Source organism: Ochotona curzoniae, unplaced genomic scaffold, assembly GCF_017591425.1.
Source record: "Ochotona curzoniae isolate NIBS_2020 unplaced genomic scaffold, NIBS_Ocur_1.0 contig_899, whole genome shotgun sequence".
NCBI classification, from domain to species: Eukaryota; Metazoa; Chordata; class Mammalia; order Lagomorpha; family Ochotonidae; genus Ochotona; species Ochotona curzoniae.
The window spans coordinates 2,102,847-2,121,957 of NW_024466605.1; the positions used below are offsets into that span (position 1 = coordinate 2,102,847).

The 19,111-nt window shown below is 52.6% G+C and overlaps 1 protein-coding gene across 3 annotated transcripts in view; it reads left to right on the forward strand.

Annotated features, from left to right (window-relative positions):
* Window positions 1–464: 464 nt before the first annotated feature.
* IKBKB (inhibitor of nuclear factor kappa B kinase subunit beta) overlaps window positions 465–19,111 on the forward strand; it is a 70,042-nt gene continuing 51,395 nt past the window's right edge. Inside the window, exons 1-5 of one of the 3 annotated variants that reach the window (XM_040994173.1) lie at window positions 465–556; window positions 1,345–1,467; window positions 10,103–10,197; window positions 10,883–11,000; window positions 13,058–13,127. In XM_040994173.1, the coding sequence (XP_040850107.1) occupies window positions 1,363–1,467; window positions 10,103–10,197; window positions 10,883–11,000; window positions 13,058–13,127 (388 nt within the window). In that variant the 5' untranslated portion in view covers window positions 465–556; window positions 1,345–1,362. The remainder of the gene's footprint in view (window positions 557–1,344; window positions 1,468–10,102; window positions 10,198–10,882; window positions 11,001–13,057; window positions 13,128–19,111) is intronic. The other 2 variants (XM_040994175.1, XM_040994174.1) reach the window with 2 other exon arrangements.

The window sequence follows — 19,111 nt, forward strand, 5'->3', positions numbered from 1 at the left end:
CGCTACAGTAATGCTAATGACAGCCTCAGGCCGAAGGGACTGAATTTCCACAGTTCATGGAGGCTGAACCTCGGGGTTACCCCTACCGATGGGGTAGGGGGTGTCACTTCTGGGAATTCATAGCTGTGACTTTTTATCCTCCACCCCAGCCCCGACAGCCCTGGGGGACGATTTTTGTAAACCTCCCCTCCCCCGCCCCTTGAGTTCGGACAGGAGCAGGAAATTCCCGGAGAGAGCCGAGGGGAGAAAGCACCCAGCCTCCAGCCCGAAAGAGCGTTCCTGGGAGGGCTGAGAAAACACCGTCGGCCCCGCGCCCTGCAGAGGTGTCCACAGGCTGCAATCCCCACGCCGCAGCCTCGGGAGCAGCCCCGCGGGCGCGGCCCCTTTAAGCGCGGCTCCTTTAAGCGCGGCTGCGGCCACGTGCCCCGTGACGTCGGGGCAGGAAGCGTTTGAGGAAGTGTACCCGTTTTCATGACTGGGGGGTCGCGGCCCCCAGTGTTGCTCCCCACCCCGGCCCCGGGGAGCCTGGCCCTTGCCCCGCGCCCCCCGCCGACAGGTGAGTCTTGCGGGGGCGGCACAGAGCCCCGGGCCCTCTCAGCTGGCGGCGATTCGGGGGTCACCCCCACTGTCTCCACGGGGGAGCCCTGTGGAACTGGGGTTGGGGGACGGGCATGGGGCTGCCGGTGTGGAAGCTGGGCAGGTGGGGATCACCGAGACCAGGCTTGTGTGGGGGACCCCTGAGAGGGGGAGGTCAGGCTTGTGGGGACCCAGGCGGGGGACAGGCTTGTGGGACCCCGGGGGAGGGGGAGGCCAGGTTTGTGGGGACCCATGGGGAAGGAGGCCAGGCTTGGGGGATCCCAGGGGGAGGGGAGTCAGGCTTGTGGGGACCCTTGGGGGGAGGCCAGGCTTGGGGGGACCCATGGGGAGGGGGAGGGGGAGGCCAGGCTTACAGGGACCCCTGGGAGAGGGAGGCCAGGCTTGGGGGATCCTAGGGGGAGGGCACCAGGCTTGGGGGACCCCGGGGGAGGGGAGGGGGAGGGCAGGCTCACAGGGACCGCTGGGAGAGGGAGGCCAGGCTTGGGGGATCTCAGGGGGAGGGGGGCCAGGCTTACGGGAACCCTGGTTGCTTCCCGCCATGCTGGGCAGGACGGCCCTTCTCCTGAACTGGCCCGGAAGAGGCCTGGCTAGGTCTGGGAGTGGAGCTTCATCTCCCTGGGGTGGTGTAAGGAAGGGGATGGGAGCAGACTTCTGGATCAAAGTGAAAACCACTTCTGAGGTTGATCTATTTCCCCCTCCACCTCCCCATTATTCCTTGTCCCCACCACTACCCCTAATTCCTTTCAGATTGAGCAGGGAGACAGTATGAGCTGGTCACCTTCGCTGCCCACCCAAACATGCGGCGCCTGGGAAATGAGAGAGCGCCTTGGCACCGGGGGATTTGGAAATGTCATCCGATGGCATAATCAGGTACACAGGGGCTGCCAGTCCTGCGTGGGGAGAAAGAGACAGACACAAGCGGGGGGAGTGGGCTGGCCCAACTGACCAGGCCACCTTTACCTACTGACTGGGCTGCCTACATGGCTGCAAGCCTGTTGCTGCCCATATTGACATCTCCTAAGAACTCACCTGCTGCTAGTGTCATGACAAAACCTGCAGAGAGAAACATTCACAGGATAAGCATCGTTAAAGTCTGCAGAATACATGTCCGCCTTGGGAAGTCTGTCTTCCCGCTGTTGCCGAGCAGCAAGGTACAAGACAGGACCCACAGGCGGTGTCTGCATGTGTCACCTTTCTGTCGGCTTGTTCACGGCAGGACTGAAGCCACCTGTTGATTTTCTGAGTGTTGCTTTATTAGGCCGAAGTAATGCATTGCTCCATTCTCCCTCTGGGGGAAAATGAGTGGCTTGCCCAGATCACGGACCTATCCACTCTCAGGCCTCGGGTATTGCCCACTCCCTTCAATCCCACATGTGCCATAGGACCTGTGAGGACTGCTGTGGAGTTGACACTGGAAAAGCTTAGTTGTTTTTTGTGTTTGTGGACTCCAGTCTTGGGTAACACTTGGAAGACATGCACTCATATTTTAGGAATGCTTTGTCTCCATAGAGCTATAGTGAGCTTCAAACCCTTGGACATCCTGGAGGGAGGGCCCTGCTGGACTGAAGAGATGGCAGACGCAGTCTGGGGCGCCGAGAGGATGGGAAGGCCCTTAGGGGAGAATGAGAGCCAGCCTGGAGGAGGAGCCCTTGATCACAGGCTTTCAGCCAGCCCGTGGCTGCGGAGGCCTTAGAACTAGAGCGGCTTTGAACGTGTCCAGGTCTCTTTATAGCTGGGGGCCTGGTGTTAGAGCAGGAGGGCCAGATCATTCTATGGTCTTGGTTTTCCTGGACAGGCTAGTTCAGGATCACCTTCACTAGACATCCTGGTTTCCTGCAGAACGAGTTCTAGGCTTTGTCCAGAAGCTCTGAGGTCTGTGTCCTTCCACTCAGAACACCCTCCATCTGCCCTTGTGCTGGGAAAGATGCTGAGAGGGCCCAGGGAAGTGTGTGAAGGGACTAGTGCTCTAAGTCACTGCCTTCCAGGCCTTCTCTCGCTTCAACAACCTCAACTTTATTTTTGAAAAGCCAAGCTCCTCTGCAGTCCTTCTGCACCCTGCCTGCCTGGCATTACTGCCCCTGTTGGCTCCTGCCCGAGAAGCCTCCCTCTGCTCAGTGCCTTTTCCTTAATTTTGCTTACTACCCCAGGAGCAGCTCTAGGCTACTTCCTCTGTAAACCTGTCCAGGACAGTTGGTCCTTCCACTGAATTCCTTATCGCCTGGTGCATTGTGGCATACCTCACCTCACACTTTGTTTGGAAGCTCTCAGTTCCTTGTCAGCCAGGGCTGTGTCTAGCTTTGCATTTCTTTCAGTTCCTCTAGAACAGGTATGCTGTATGTGTGTGTGGTGTCCAGAACCGTTCATTCAGTCTTCTGCGTGTTTGTTGAATGTCTACTATGAGTGGAATGGTCGAGAGGAAAAAGTACCATCAGTCAGCTAATTGTACGGGTGACCTTTGAACCGTGCTAAACGTGTCTAGGCTGTGGGTGCCAGTACAGTGAGAGCTTAGGCTGAGGGAGGGGTCAGCTGGGGCTTAGGGATTGGCCTTTGAGCTTAGATCTGAGAGGTTGTAGAAGCTAGCCAGGCAGAGAAGGTGGGAGGAGAGGCCCTGAGTGGCTGCAGCTCGGGCAGGTGGGCAGGTGTAGGGGGGCTTGTGTGATGGAGGACCAGGAGAGGAACAGGGAGGGTAGGAGGTAGAAGAACTTACATTGGTGAGGCCATCAAAACCAAGGATGTTTTGTTTGGATCCAGAGAGCCATGGGATGATGTGTGGGAAGGTTGTAACTGCAGGATCCAGGCAAACAGTGGAGTGCTGGACAAGTTTTCTTCAGCAACCAGAAAAATGCCCTGTACTGTTTGCTCATTTCCGTGGGGAATAGCCACTCCCACCATGGCTGGTTTCAAGTCCACCCTCCTAGGTCGTTGGTCAGTCTGAGAGACCCCCAGGGCTGTGGGGAGGTCTTTTGGCAGTGTGCAGGTGGAGGGTGAGCAGCATATTCTTGGTTGGGCCCCCTCCTTCACAGCCGGGCTACGGTGGTGTGTGCCACCTAGCCGCAGCCAGGTACAGTGACGGTCCTCAGCAGTGCACGCAGCCCCCAGGACTCTGTGGATTTGGTTCTGCTGACTGAAGGAGACTAGCTGTGGTTTGTAGGAGTGCCTGCTCATCAGACCCATCGTTTGTTGAGAACCTGGTGTGATTGAGCATACTATTTGACCTGCAGACCTCACAAGAATGCTCCGAGGGAGGAGTATGGTCCTAATTCCTGGTATGCGGAGGAAATGGAATCCCCAGCCCCAAGGCTTGCCAGAGAGTTGAGGCTAGCGAATAAAGGAGCCAGTGGGGAGGTCTGATGTGTGGAAACTGTTTAAATCCCAGCTGTGTGCTGCTTCTCTCTGGTTTGGGGCTTCTAAAGTGGTTGAACCAAGGCTAGAGACACCCCAGGACGTACTCAGTACTCCTCCTTGGGGCGCTTCTTTGTTCTCCACTGTCAGTCTAAGCCACTTTGAAGCAGCCAGTGATGGATCCTTCTCTGGAGGACCCATTGTACAGAGAACTCCAATGTGAGGATTCTGTGTCAGGTGGTGTAGCACAGCCCCAGTCAGACATTGGTCAAATACAGAGGAAGAAGAAAGGCGATAATTGAGTGACCTCAGCCTGAAGCACCTTCTGGAAGTGTGGAGAGAAGACGTGTCTCACGCACACACCTGGGTTCAGATGCTTGCGCCATACTGAAGGGCTTCTTGATGTAAGTATGTAAGTCACTACTCCAGGGTTCTGGAGATACTGCTCCCTCCACTCTGGATATCCAGCATGGCTGGCAGGATGTGGATCGGCTGGCTTCTGGAAGCAAATGGCAATGCCCTGGGGTGCCTTGCAGTTGCTACATTCTCTCTGCACTTTGAAGGGAGAGAGGCCCTATGGGATACTTCTGAGAGCTAAGGAGGCAACACATGCTTTGGCTGTTGACAGGAAGGTCTTACCTTAGCTTCCTGTGAAGTGGTGTCAACCTTCACTTGTCCCTTCCCAGGGCAAGGCAAGTTCACGTGAACTCATTGTGTGTCTCTAGGTCTTAAAGACTCTTGATCCACGCAGTGCGATCCCTGTCCTCAGTGGGATGATGCTTTGAGACAATCAAGTGAATGCTTGGAATACATCAAGCCTACATGTTAGAGCTAGACTGTGTCGGCATAATGCCACTATATATGGAGAATGTACTGTGCCAGCTATGCCAAGTGCTTTATCTGCATGTTCCCTCTGGACCCTCAGGCAAATGGAGGCCTCTTGAAGGAAATGAAAGTTGAGGCTCTAAAGGAGGTAGACTAGATGGTCTTAGGGGGCGAGAAACCAGTCAGGACAGTAGCACCAGTGTAGAACCAGAGAAAGGAAATGATGCTGCTAGATCCACTCAAGGCTTACTCCACAGACACTCTTTTTTTTTTTTTTTAAGATTTATATTTATTTGAAAGGCAAGTTACAGAGAGAAAAAGAGAATCTTCCATCTTCTGGTTCACTTCCCAAATGGTTACAGCTGCTAAAGCGGGGCTAATACAAAGCCAGGAACCAGGAAGGAGCTTCCTCCAGGTCTCCCCATGTAAGTGCAGGGGCTCAACCACATGGGCCGTCCTCCATTGCTTTCCCAGGCTACAAGCAGGGAGCTGGATTGGAAGTGGAAAGCTGGGACTCAAACCAATGTCCATATGGGATGCTGGCATTGCAGGTGGAGGCTTGGCTTGCTACACCATGAGCCTTAGACATTTTTAACTGAAGTCACTAGATGGGCTAGCACCCCCTCCATCTTATGGGTTACATAACTAACTCAGCCTTTAGCTGTATGGCTCCTGGGCCCAGAGGGTGTCTGCACCATTGGGAAGAGAGCTGAAGAAGCCAGAGTCCTCTTAGCAAGGATTGGTCTGTGACCCACTGATTCAGGGTAATGCTGTAACCAAACCCCAGATCTCTGGGCCCCTCTAGGCCTGCACTCCCTGGGCCCAACTTTGTACCTCCTTTCTGAGACATTCCTCCTGGGGGCTGGGAGCCTGAGGAAGGGTGAGGAGGTGCTACTGGTTATCCCCTACACTGCAGCAGCCTCGTTGCTTGGTCGCCAGGATACCTGAAGTGTGGGCTTTCTGGGCTGTGGGTCTGGATGTAGACACTGGCTTCCTGTGTTCCCCCTGTGTTGGTGAGAGGCTAGCTCTAGAGCAGTCCCAGGCCCCAGTGTGTCCCACCTGGGCTGGGGACCTCCCGGCTGTGTCTGCCACAGCCCCTTTTGGTGGTTATCAGATGTCTGACAACGTGTGCCCTGCCCACTGTGGGCATTTTACACTCTATAGTGCATTCCTGCTGGCACATAGGTTTTATCTTTTGATGTACAAAAGGTGAAACTGTCAACTGAACCATCACAATCAACGTTCAGTATAGATAATCCTATTGGCGCCTTTCTCCATTTTCTGCAAATATTAGCCAACTTTCAGTTGTGTCACCCATGAAAAAGCTAGTTTCTGGAAGTGCGATTCTGAGATGCATCGGGCCAAGTCTGGGTTTCCTGAGGGTCGAGCTGAGGCTCCGGGGGTTTCAGGCCTGTGTTAGTCACTGTTGGAGTTTCACTGCTGGTGAAGGCCCAACCGGCTGGTTCTTAGGAGCAGGTGTTTGGAGTCTGTGTGATGAACCTGTGCTTCTCAGGGCAGGTATGCTTGTAGTAACAGGAAGTCCTCCTGTTTGGGTTTCTGTTGCAAAAGAAACAATACAGGGCACCTGGGCTGTTTCAGGACATGGCCACCACATAAGGAAAAGTTGGTGTGACTGGTTCTGTTGTCAGGTGGGGGAGGGTGGGACTTCCCCTGTCCACAACGGAAGTTAAGTAGGTACCTATTTCTCAGTATCTGGGTTTAGAGTATCATTCTGAGGTAAGGAACGTGAGTCATGGCATCTTGTAAATTCTTCTAAAAATACTCTCTGTGGATGCCCTGAGCATGGCGAATGGGAGCCTGCAGCCAGGTTTCCTCCTGTGATGGCCTTTTGGTTCTCCATGTCCACAGGGCCCCTGCTTGCCTGGAAGCCAGTGTGTGTCCATTTGTACTGCTGGAACAGTGCCCGAGACAATTGTTTCTGTTGGGCAGAAAGTTGGTTTTGGAGGCTGGCTGGTCCCAGGTCCAATCACTGGTGTCTGATGAGGGCTTTTGACAGCAGTGTCACGTGGTGGTGGAACCCCACCAACCCCTGTGGCTCAGTTGCCTCTCACAGGTTCTACCTGTTTGTACTGTCAAAGTGGTAGTTAAGTTTCAGCATCAGTTTTGTATGAGCAAATATTTGTAGGAGATACTGCCTATCAGAGCTGCTATTGATGAGGCTACCCCAGAAATGGGTAGGAAGGTGTGAATCTAAACACTGATGGGAAGTTAAACCTTTTTTATTTAAATAAATATTTGTAAGGTTTAAATATTTTACTTGAAAGACAGAATTAGATTCATTCCCCAAATGGCTGCCATGGCTCGAGGTAAGCTAATCCAAAGCCAGGATGCAGGAGCTTCTTCTGGGTGTCCCATGCGGGTGCAGGAGTTCAAGCGCTTGGACCATCCTACGCTGCTTTCCCAGGCCATTAGCAGGGAGATGGATGGGAAGTAAAGCAGCTGGGACTCAAGACGTGAACATGGGATGCTGGCACTGCCAACCCCAGGAAGTGAAACTCAAATCCAGCTTCAAATCCATCTCAGCACAGACAGAGGCACGGGGAAGCTACAATGTGGAAGGGACAGTGCTCTTCAAGATTCAGTAATATGCACATTCTGTGATGTATTTCCTGGAAAAGTGCTGGATGGGTTCCCGCCCAAGGTCACTTGTGCAGTTGCACTAATTGATTCAATGGCAACAGGAGTTACAGTTCTTAAAGTCTGAAATTTGATTCAGGAAGAGATCTTCCCTCAGCTGGGGCTGGGCCAGGTTGAGGCTAGGAGCCAGGAACCCAAGCTGGATCTGCCGTGTGGGTAGCAGACCTACCTGAGCTGACGTATGTTGCCTCCCAGGAAGCAGAGAAAGAACAGAGTTGGGACTCATATCTGGCATTCCAGTGTAGCATGTGGACTTCCCAGTCTATGTCCCAAACTCTGCACCACCTGCTCAGCCCAGCATTTATAAAGAGAGCAGCTTCTCAGAAGGGCGCCTCAGAATTTAAGCTGAAAAAGTGAATGATTAACTAGGATGACTGCCACAGGCAGAACCAAAGAGGCTCTCAGAATCAGAGTGGGCATCTGGTTAAGACATGGGCTAGCTTCCTCTTGCTGTGTGATCCCATCTGTATGACTGAGCAGGCACTTCAGTGGAGCCAGAGCGTGGATTGGTGGTAGCCAGGGACCGGAGGTGCTTGGGGAACTGGAGAGAGTCTGATAACGGATATTAGTTTCTTTGAGGGATGGCAGTCACTTTATGATTGACTGATTTTGGTGGCACAGCTCTTGAGTATACCAGAAGCCATTGAACTGTATGGCTTAAATGAACAAGTGGCTAGAACCTGAATTTATCTTAGTAGAACTGTCAGAAAAAAAAACAAAAAAATGGGCATGGTACCAATGCAACAACCTAGTGGCTAAAGCCCTCATCTTGCATGCACCAGGGTCCAATATGGGCACTGGTTCATATCCCAGCTGCTCTTCTTCCCATCCTGCTCCCTGCTTGTGGCCTGGGAAAGCAGTCGAGAATGGCCCAAAACCTTGGGACCCTGCAGCCGTGTGGGAGACACGGACGAGGCTCCTGGCTTTGGATCAGCTCAGCTCTGGCCTTTGTGGCCACTTGGGGAGTGAACCAGAAGATGGAAGCTATTTCTCTCTGTCTCTCCTCTCTGTAAATCTGACTTTCCAAGAAAAAAATCTTTTAAAAAAGTGGACATGTGAGATGGCTGCATTATGGAGAGCTTAGCCAAAACAATTGATGTTTAATAAAAGCTACTTCGAAGACTTGGAGAGGCATCCTCAGGTCTGTCTGCTGACACAGGAGCTGTAATTGTTGAAAGCTGATTGACAGGATGGCCCTGTTGATCAGTGACTCTGGTGATTTTCCTAAATGCTTCTGGTTGTTTTGGAAGGTTTCCATTTTTTCTCCTCTTTTTAGATGAGTTCTTATTCCTATAAGAATCTTGGCCAGTTCAGCACATACAAAGTTGGGACCCAGTGTGACCACTGGCAGGTGTCTTGTTCCTGTTGATCCTGTAGAGCGACGCAACAGTTGCTGCATTCATACATTTTCATGCAACTTCATGAGCTGAGAAAACTGAGTTGGCTCAGTGGGGCCTCTAGGACATGTTTTCTTGTGAGAATAGTAGAATTTGAGTGCAGCGTTTCCTCCCTGTAGATTTACTGAACTGTCTTACAGGCTGTAGATCCTCCCCTGTGGGTTGAGTACAGGACTCTGGGTTGGAGGTGGTGTTCTTGGTGCAGGTGCATGGAATACATGGGATGTTGGCCCTGGCTGGCTTCTTGACTGCTGATGGCACCACCAGAGTTGCTGCCAGGGGCAGTTGCTGTCCCTCAGCGATGTCCTGGCTCCTGCATTCTGAGAAGGCAGTGTCCATGGTGGAGGCTGCCGTTGTGGCAGATGTAGCTGCCCTGCCCGGTGCTGCCCACGCAGCTGCTCCTAGCCCTACCTCTCCAGCCTGTTCTCAGCTCTGTGGGGCACCCCAGGACCCAGTCATGCAATTATCCTTCCTAGGTTGATCAGTCGCCTTCTCTGCAGCTTAAGAAAGCTGACTTTGAGGATTTTGGTTACTTGTGTAGAGATTAAAGCGCATGTGGATGGACAAATCTGCAATTGAACCAAGAGTTAAAACAAAAGAGTAACTTCTTGGGAGATGAATGCAGTTTTGGATGCTGGAGTTGATTGAGAGGGGCCAGGAACCGCAGGCCAGAGCCCATGTGGGAAGGCTTTTCATGCCAGGAGGACCTGTGTGACGTGCAGGTGCCCAGCACTCCTGTTCATGACAACCTGGAAGGTGTGTGGCGTTCTTGGCGCTGTGCCGGTGGAGAAAGGAGCTGCAGGTGGTACGGCTGCCTGCGTTCCCAGTGCTGGCAGGCAGCAGCACTCGAATTGGAAGCTTTGTGCTCTGCTAGGTGCAAGGGCCCTAGTGATAGGCCACAGCAGTCAGCTAGCAGCAGTGCTGCGTGGTGTGCGGCCTGCTGCAACCCAGCCAGCGCGTAGAGATATAGATCCCTGTGGGCAGCAATGGCCAGTGGGGACTGCAGAGAGGAGGTCGGGGGAGCAGAAGGGTTGCTGTGGGTGAGTGGGTGGAAATGGGTGGGAGAAGAGCAGCCTGGCTGGCAGGGACCCACCGTGGCTATAGAGTTGCCTGTGGTAATGGCAGCGTGGCCCTGAGGGGCCCTCCAGCAGAGCAGATGAGCAGACACACACAGGGTTTACGTACCATGCTCTTGCTCGCTCTCTCTTCCCCCTCCTTCCCTCTCTCTCCATCTGTGCTGGGCCTTTATTCTGCCAGGCCACAGCACCATGTTCTTTCTACAGGAAACAGGTGAGCAAATCGCCATCAAGCAGTGCCGCCAGGAGCTCAGCCCTCGGAACCGAGACCGTTGGTGCCTGGAGATCCAGATCATGAGACGGTGAGGCCCTAAGCCAGCTGCTGGCTGTGAGGGAGCAGCCCTCCACTGCCCGCATTGCCTAGGAGGCTCTGCATGCTGTGCCGCAATGCCAGCCCCTGTGACTCCCCTGCTTCTGAAGATGGTGGGAGGAGTACAAGTTAGTCTATGTTGGCTCTTCAGTTTTATTTATTACACGTTTCCAAAAGATTCTTCTTTTCCAAGGACAGGTATGACTGCAGTACCATGGTGCTGGTGCTGGTCTTTATGCTCCAGGGTGTGGGTACAGGTTGTGCATGCACTTGATGGATGCTGTGGCCAAGCCAGTAGCGTGGTTGGGTGGTCCCCTAAGAGCCAGCTTGGAAGGTGGCCGACAGATGCTCCCTCCCTAACCTGGGAGACCAGGCATCACCTTGCTTATGTGCCCACATCAGCCTCATTGACTGGCATGATTGGAAGTCTTCTCTTCTCTGCCTCTAAGTCAGGTTCAGTGACACCCAAACTCAGGGGCCTGAGTTCAGGCTGCTCTAGGCAACTGGCTGGACAGTGTGTTCCTGGACAACTGTGTTTCTCTGTTGACTTCCGAGGGGCTCAAGTTGTTCGGTCTTTGGTTGTAAGGTGGATGTGGCCAGGATGTGGAGCAAGAGAGGAATGGACTCATGTGGAAGCAGGTGGGGGTTTGCTCTCACTGGTTTCCCCTCTTCCCTAGGCTGAATCACCCCAATGTGGTGGCTGCCCGGGATGTCCCTGAGGGGATGCAGAACTTGGCACCCAACGACTTGCCCCTGCTGGCCATGGAGTACTGTCAGGGAGGAGACCTGCGCAAGGTGAGGTGACCTGGGCCCTGCTGGGCCTGCCCCAACAGGCAGCTCCTGGGGCACTGGCACTCCCCTGAGCCCACACTGACCCACATTCTGGGAAATAGAAGGCCGAGTCAGAGGCCGTGGCAGGAATGTCTGAGGAGGACTGCCTATACTCTGCGCTGGTGGAACTCCAGAGTCAACATTCCCTGCCCCTGCGTGCCAGCCTTGCTGCCACCCTTATTAGGAGGAGCTGGCCTTCACACATGTGGCAGCACCGCACATAGTCAGCAAGCAGGATGGGAAGGGGCACCAGGCTGGAACTCTGGACTCCTGGCTAACTCACTGGACTTTGCCTTCCTTCTCATTGCCTTAGCTCCTCTCCCCTGATCCTGCTCTGAGCTTGGGGTAGGCAGGGGCGGCCTAACCCACCTCACGCTGGTTCTGTGGGCTAGTTTCCAAGGGCATTCCCAAGATGATGGTGTTCACCTGCTTCCCCTCATCTGTGATGTTGGGGTGCAGGTAGGAGCCTGCGTTACAGTGGGTGTCATGGCCACCCACTGCACCCACTGATTGATTTTCAGACCTCACACAGCTTCAGGAGCAGTGTTTGAGTCATAGCCCCACCCCAGGCCCTCTTTTTGCCTGGGAAACTGAGTGTTGCTGCGCAGTTAGGAAAATGCAAGGGGTGTATGTGTGTGCGAGAGTGTATGAGTTCAGCTCCCCTGCCCCACTCGCTCCAGAAGGCTCATGACACTGGATGACGGGGCGGCCCATTCCCTTAATTCTGTCTTTATATAGAAGATTACTGTGTGCTATTTTCATTACTATTAATGGCCCTTTCCTCTTTCTTTCCTCCCCCTGGAAACGAAAATTTCCATAAGGAATGATGCACAAGAGTGACTTGGTCTTGCTGTGGGAGGTGGGCACTTCCTGGGGGGGGGCAGTGTCCGGGCAGGATGTGAACCCTCTGCTGGCATGGTCTCTGAGCAGGGGACTGATAAGTGATGAGAAATGGGGCGCCTGACGTCAACTGTGGTTGCAGAGATAACAGCAAGCTGACCACCCCCTCCAAGTGGAAAGTCAGTGGGCTGTGGTAGGCTAACAGAGGACTTTGAACTAGGGCAGGGACGGTAGCCGGCCAGTGGACCAGGGAGGAGACAGCTGCAGGGTGATCTGAAGAGGCAGGAAGTGGTGGCATCCTTGGTCTCTGCCACCTTGCACACTTGTGATCAAGTGTGCCCTCTGCCCTCCTAGGCAAAGGGAGACGAGCCTTTCCTATACAGGAGTAGATGTCCAATTGTAACTGATCTCAAAAGTTAAGCTTATGTGGTAGGTAAGGAAACACTTGATCATGGTGAAGGGTGGTGTTGATGACTGAGCCTCGGCTGGGAGGTGGCTGTCTCTACCTCTGCACCTGATGCCAGCTCCCAGCAGCACCTTGAGCTTCATCGTAGGCTGAGAAAGGCCAGGTGAGCCAGGGACATGAGCATCACAGAACTCTGGCTTCACTTCCGCCTCTGCCCTCTGACAGCTGGCTGAGTTGGCAGCTGGCTGCCCCTTCGCTCATGTCAGTTTCCTCACTCTGAGGCGGGAACTCCCTGAGCAGGGAGGAGTAAGTGAAATCCTGTGGCTAAAGCTTTCCTGCACTAAGCCCTGCGGACTAACCCAGTGCCGGGCACTCATTACATATTCTCTGCCTTGGTCACCACTGCGTGTGGCGAGGTCAAGGAAGTGGGCAAAGGGTGGTGTCCATTGATCCCCTGCCTTGCCTGCCCTCTGCAGGGACTGTCCGGGACAGGGCGTGAGCTCTGGTCTGCTTCCTGCAGGACCATGGCAGCAGGGACACTCAGGAATGCCTTGTCTCAGAGTGACTCAGACACCTGCAGGCAGCGCCCTTCATATGGGCTTTTCTCACTATGGCTTCCTCCTTCTCCCGCTTGGGCCACTTCCTGCCAGTCCTGCTGCCTGGGCCTCCTCCAAAAGCAGGTGACCCAGAGCCCAGGGCCAGGGCTGGCGCTCAGGCCACTCACTGGGCAGCTGGTGACCGCCCACTCTGACACTTCTTTCCCACCTCTTGACAGTACCTGAACCAGTTTGAGAACTGCTGTGGCCTGCGGGAAGGAGCCATTCTCACCCTGCTGAGTGACATTGGTAAATGCCAGCCCCTGGGAGGCAGGCCGCACCCTTCCAGGAGAGATGGTGGTAGCCCCGTGAGTGCCTGTGGGGCACAGAAGGGAGATGACTGTCACCAGGGGTGGGGCTGGGGTGTGGGGGTGGGGAGCCCTGGCTGAGTGGGGACAGTCAGCAGGGGTTGGACTCAAAAATAGAGTCCCCTTCCTTCCTGACCAAGTCATGCTGTGAATTATGATGTCCACAGAGTAACAGATTTCCTTCCCTATTAAAGAGCTCCACTCCCTACTTTCCTGGAATGGCCAGAGGTGGAATTGGCCATCGCCTGAATGCATCTTGTCCCCTGGCAGTGAATTTTTCCACTCGTCACATTAGCAGTTTCTTGCCAGCCACGAGCATAGGAAAAACTGCCCCTCTGTGATCCCTGGTGCTCTTGGTATCCTGGGCGAGGGATGTGTCTCACTCTGAGCAGGCGAGGCTGCAGGCTGGACCTCAAAGACCTGCACCAAGGGCTCCCAAGGTTCCTTCCTGGAGCGTCAGAGCACAGAACCTGGCTGAGGGCGTGTCATCTCCAAAGCTGTTGGTTTGAGGGTTTGCATGTTAGCTCTCCCTACCCACTCTGTTTGAAGTTGGACACCATTCTCTTTCCTTTACCCGCCCCCCCCCTTTTGAAGCTGTATGTATAGTTTTCTTTTTGTCTGCTTGAACTTTGTTACTACTCCTGTTTTTGACAGGGAGAGTGTAGGGATTATCTGATAGGAAAATTGAAAGAATTAGGCCTGTGTGGGTCTACTGCAGACCCTCTGTCTTCCTGGACGACCTACCCCGGGGTCAGGAATGCACCTGTTTCCTGGATATCTCACCACAGGGCACACCCATCTAGCCTGTGCTTGAATGTTTACCTGGATGTATCTCAGGTGCCAGGTGACCTGTTTGTTCTCCATTTGTGGGGTAGAAGGCAGACTAGCGGGGGGTGGGGGATAATATTCTTTTGTCCTTTGTGGGCAGCTTTTAGTATGTTTCTGGTTACAATTTGTCAAGTGATTTTTCTTTCATCTTATTCTCAAATATTTTCCTATTACTCACTGAGTTTTTATACATTTAGCAAATAGTTGCAAAAAGGTGTTGGCATTATTGGCTCAGGTACATAACTGTCCATTTCCTCCTGCAACATTTCCTTCCTCACGCAGTTCCCTACCCAGACTGGCATGGCATCTCCTCATTGCATTTGTCTCTGGTCTGGATAAGTTTTATTCCTTATTTAAAAAGAGAGGGAGAGAGCATTGAGAACGAGCTCCTATCTGCTGGCTTTCCCCTCAGACATTTGGGCCAGGCCAAAGACAAGAGCTCAGGCTGGATCTCCCTCCTGAGTGGCAGGGACTCAAGAACTCAGACCGTCACCTGCCACCTCCCAGGATCCGCGTTACCAGGCAGCTGGAGGCATCTGCAGCACCAGAGCTTGGACCAAGGCGTGTTTGAGATGGGATGTGGGGTCCCACACAGTAGCCTAGCTGCTGGCCGAGGCACCCTCCGCTACGCTGAGTGCATTTTGAATGCAGTTACTGTTGACTTGTATGGTAACTTTAGATTGATTCAAAGTGTGTGTGTGCAGTTTGTATATAAATCAGACTAATGAAGGCATATGAGCTCTTGTGTACTTTGATGGAACAGCTCTTCTTTCTATAGGTGGATGAGTATTCAAGTACTTTTTAAATGAAGTATTTAAAAAAATACTTTCATCTACTTGAACGGCAGAGCAACATAAATGGAGAAAGAGTTGGGGAGGGGAGAGCTTCATTTGTTGGCTCACTCCCCAGCTAGCTAAGGTAGCACTGGGCCAGGCCAGAGTGCCAGGAGCTGCATGTGGGTGTCCCGTGTGAGTGGCAGGGATCAGGCGCTCCCTCTGGGGACTCTGGGTGGGGAGCACAGGAGCTGGGACACAGGCATCCCAAGTGGTGGTCTTAACCTACCGCATCACAGCATGCGCCCTGAATATTCAGTCTAAGTCAGCCTTTCTGTCTGCTCTCTGTGCTTGTGTTGGAAATGATTCAGTTTTGAAGTACTGGTGTGCTAGAATTAAACTTCCTTTTCCCCTCTTTTTTCTGTATTTATTTTAGTGGCAGAGAGAACTCGCACCCTCCAGTTCACACTTTAAATGTCTGTAGTGATCGAGGTCAGGCCAGGCCAAAGCCAGATGTCAGGGACTCAGTTTAGTTCTCCCATTGAGAGTGGCAGGGATCCACCTCCACTGCCTGCCAGGGGTCTGTCGGCATGAACAGGAAACTGGATAAAAGGAGCCAGAGTGGAGTCCAGCCTGGATGCTCCCCTGTGAGATGCAGAACCAGGTGCCCCGTGCAGTCGACATGTGCAGGTCAAAAGCCAGCTCTTGCCCTCACCGGCAGTCTGACCTGAGAGATGGGACGTGATGTTTTGGAACATCCGTTGCATTTGTAGCTGTGAAGTAGGGACATGAGTCACCTCACTAGGATTGCCAGGAGGATGAAATGAGGTGGCGGACATAAAGCCTTTAGCGCAGTCTTGTGCCTAGTGGAGTGAAAAACAGTCAGCACATGTTAATCCCTTTCTCATTTCCTTTCCCTCGGCCCATTTGGGGTATGACCTGAGGTTGGTTCCGGGCACCAGACAAGTGGTTGACTTGTGAGGTCTCTGTTCCCGTCTCACAGCCTTTTGGATGCAGTCATATCCCCCAATTTTTTTTGTGTCTGCAGACTGGCACTTGCTGATAAGCGTGTGTGCTACTTTTATTCCCATATTTTAGTTGCTGTCTAAGAGTTGTCCTATTTATTTCTTCGGCAAGAACCTCGTGTGACCGAGTCAGAGTTCAAAAGCTTTTCATGGGCTCCTCTAACCTCACTCCTTTGTGTTACGAAACGTTTCCGGAGCATGTTTTGTTCCAGTTTGTCCCTTTGTTGAAGTTGTGGTTGCCTTTCTGTGCCAGGTTGACTTGAGATAACTGGCAGGGCCACTCCCTTGGTCCCTGTTCTGGAGTTTCTTTGCCTCTGTACTCCTGCTGCTGACCTCAGGAACAGAAGAGCCACAGATCTGGGTAGGGTTTTTGCAGCAAATTTTAAATGGTCCAGAAAGATACTAGTGCATCCGTAAGAGGCAACCAGTGGATGCTGCTCCGTGAGCAGCACAGAGAGAGAGAGCCACAGCCTCTGGGGCCAGGACAAGCTGTGTTCGAGCACTGCTGCCACACGGGCACAGGTGTAGAGGCAGCTGGGAATGATGTGGCCCTCAGTTTCCCGTGACTCTAAAATAGCTCAGGGAAGTCATGTGGAAGTTGGCTCCTTGTCGTCTCATGATCCTTGGGCACCACTGCTGTGTCTTTCTGACAACAGAAGAGCAGATTCCCAGGCAGTCAGGACCGGGGGACAGACCAGGGCACTTTCTGCTGCCTGGGGAAGGTGGGGCCTGGTCATGGCCAAGGCCAGATGGGCAAGCAGGACCTACGTGTGCAGTCACCCAGGACCTCATTGGAACCGACTCTGCAGGGGGCTCGTTGACTGTGGTGCCTGGCCTTGAGGTTCCCTGAGCCTTCAGGAAACATACCCTGCAGCTGATCTCCCCTCTGCTCTGTAGGTGTTGCTCCCAGCAGGTAGCAGGGGACACCGGGGAGTTCAGTTGGATATTTGATTTAATGTTTCCCTGAGAGTGGATTTTCTTGCTCGTTCTACTGAATACGTCAGTACTATGGATTTTAACAAAAGATTAGCTTGAGCTCACATCATTTGTAGATAAAATATTGGGAAGCATAAGTAACCAGATACATTCAATAATGAAGGAGAACATGGCTGGCTTTCTGTCCTGGATTCTTTGCTTTAGAGCTCCATACCCTTGGGTAAGACTTGAAGTCTTGCTGGCCTGTGTGTCTGCGACTTTAGACCTCAAAGTGACCTCTAAGGTTCCCCTTTGTCATCTTCACTATTCAGTTAGCCAATTTCGTTTGTCAAATGTTTATTTGTTTGAAAGGCACAGTGACCAGGAAAAGCATAAAAAGAAAGAGAGCTTCCATCTGCTGCTTTACTTTACAAATGACAATAGCGAGGACAAGGAACCAGGAACTCCATGTGGGTCTGCCACGTGGAGCCCAGGCAGCTTGGGCCATCCTCCACTGTGTCCCCAGGGGCATTAGCAGGGAGCTGGGTTGGAAACAGAGTAACTAAGACTTGAGCTGGTGCTCAGATGTGGGGATGCCAGGGCTGCAGGGAGAGGCTTGATCCACTATGCCATGACACCAGCCTTTAGCTAGCTGGAGAGGTTGTGCAGAACATACTTGACACCATGGGGGTGACACAGCCCTGGGCTGCCTGGCCCTGGACTGCATATGCCTACACTCCAACTTCCTATTCCTGTGGTGTCTCCCTCCTCCCCTTCTGCAGCCCACCCAGCTGCCCGCCACTCTGTAGCATCTCCCTTCATTTGCCAGGCATTCTCATGGCATCTTATCATTTTCCAAAAGTTGTTTAGTCATTGTGGTCTCCATCCTAAACGCTGTGTCCATGTGTCAGGATATTTCTTCCAAAGCCACTGCAAAATTCAAGTCCTAGGGATCAGAGACGAAGATGCTTCCACAGTGCCTAGCAAGCAGAAGATCCTTTGCCATTTCTCTGTGAGTGATGGTTTTCGTGCTTTCCTCTTAGCACATAGTGTTGCTCCCTTGCTGTGTGGCTGATACGTCAGGTTTCTCTAACAGTCGAGCTGGACTCTGTCTTGCTCCATGTGTCTACAGATGGCCTGCCAGTCTTGTTTTTCCAGGGAAATCCAGTGATGCAGAAGTAGCTAATGTGCAGTTAGACACAGTCCATTTTTCACGTGAAACCTACATTCTGGTACCATTCATGCCCAATGGTGATGTGGACCACCCGCTAGGGACTGCTTTTTCTTTGTCTTCTCATCTCTCAACTTTTTTGGTCCATTTATCTTTCCATATTTTCCTAGGAATGCATTGCAAACCAGAATGTTCTCAGAGGGCTTGGTAATTCCTTTAGACTTGAAGCTGGCAAATGGGACTGGGGAAAGTCCGGTGGGTATGGAGGTCTAGCTGCTCCTGTTTGTTCTCTGATGGATGGTTTGTAAGCTAAAAACAGACAGGACTGTGGTTGGAATTCTGCTTCATCTGTAAGTTCTATAGAGGTCTCAAATTTTTTTTTTAAGATTTATTTATTTTTATTCCAAAATCAGATATACAGAGAGGAGGAGAGACAGTGAGGAAGATCTTCCATCTGATGATTCACTTGCAAAGTGACCGCAACAACCAGTGTGCTGTGCCCATCCAAAGCCAGGAGCGAGGAACTTCTTCTGGATCTCCCACGTGGGTGCAGGGACCCAAAGCTTTGGACCATCCTTGACTGCTTTCCCAGGCCACAAGCAGGGAGCCAGATGGGAAGTGGAGCAGCCAGGATTAGAACCCATATGGGATCCTGGTGCGTTTAAGGCAGGGACTTTAGCTGCTAGGCCATGGCACTGGCCCCGAGGTCTCAAATTCTTTAGGTATATAAGAAGTCTTCAAAAGTCTCATGGAAATTGCATCTTACCAGAACAAACAAACAAAAAACTGCATGATTTCACAGATTTTTTTTTTTTTGCACCAAAGTCAACTTATTTTTGTTCCTTTTTCTGCGCACTTTTTTAAAGTGCCCTTCTATTTGTGTCGACCTCATGAGCCAAGGGAAAGTGTTAATCACCTGGGTGCCGATCGTGGTGAGAGGAACAGGAAGATGCTATTATTCCATGGCAAGTCCTTGATTCTGTGCCGTAGCTGTCCTAGGGAATGCCGGAACTTGGTTTGGAAGCTTGCACAGGGGCAGGCGTTTGGCACGATGGTTGTGGTGCCTGGCCACATTCCGTATCGGAGGGCTCCTAATTCTAGCTTTCCGCTAATATGCACGCTGGGAGGCAGCTGGGGATGGCTCAGATCCTTGGGTCCCTGCCAGCATTCTGGAAGACTCGGGAGAGTTCTCAGCTCCTAATTCCAGTCTAGC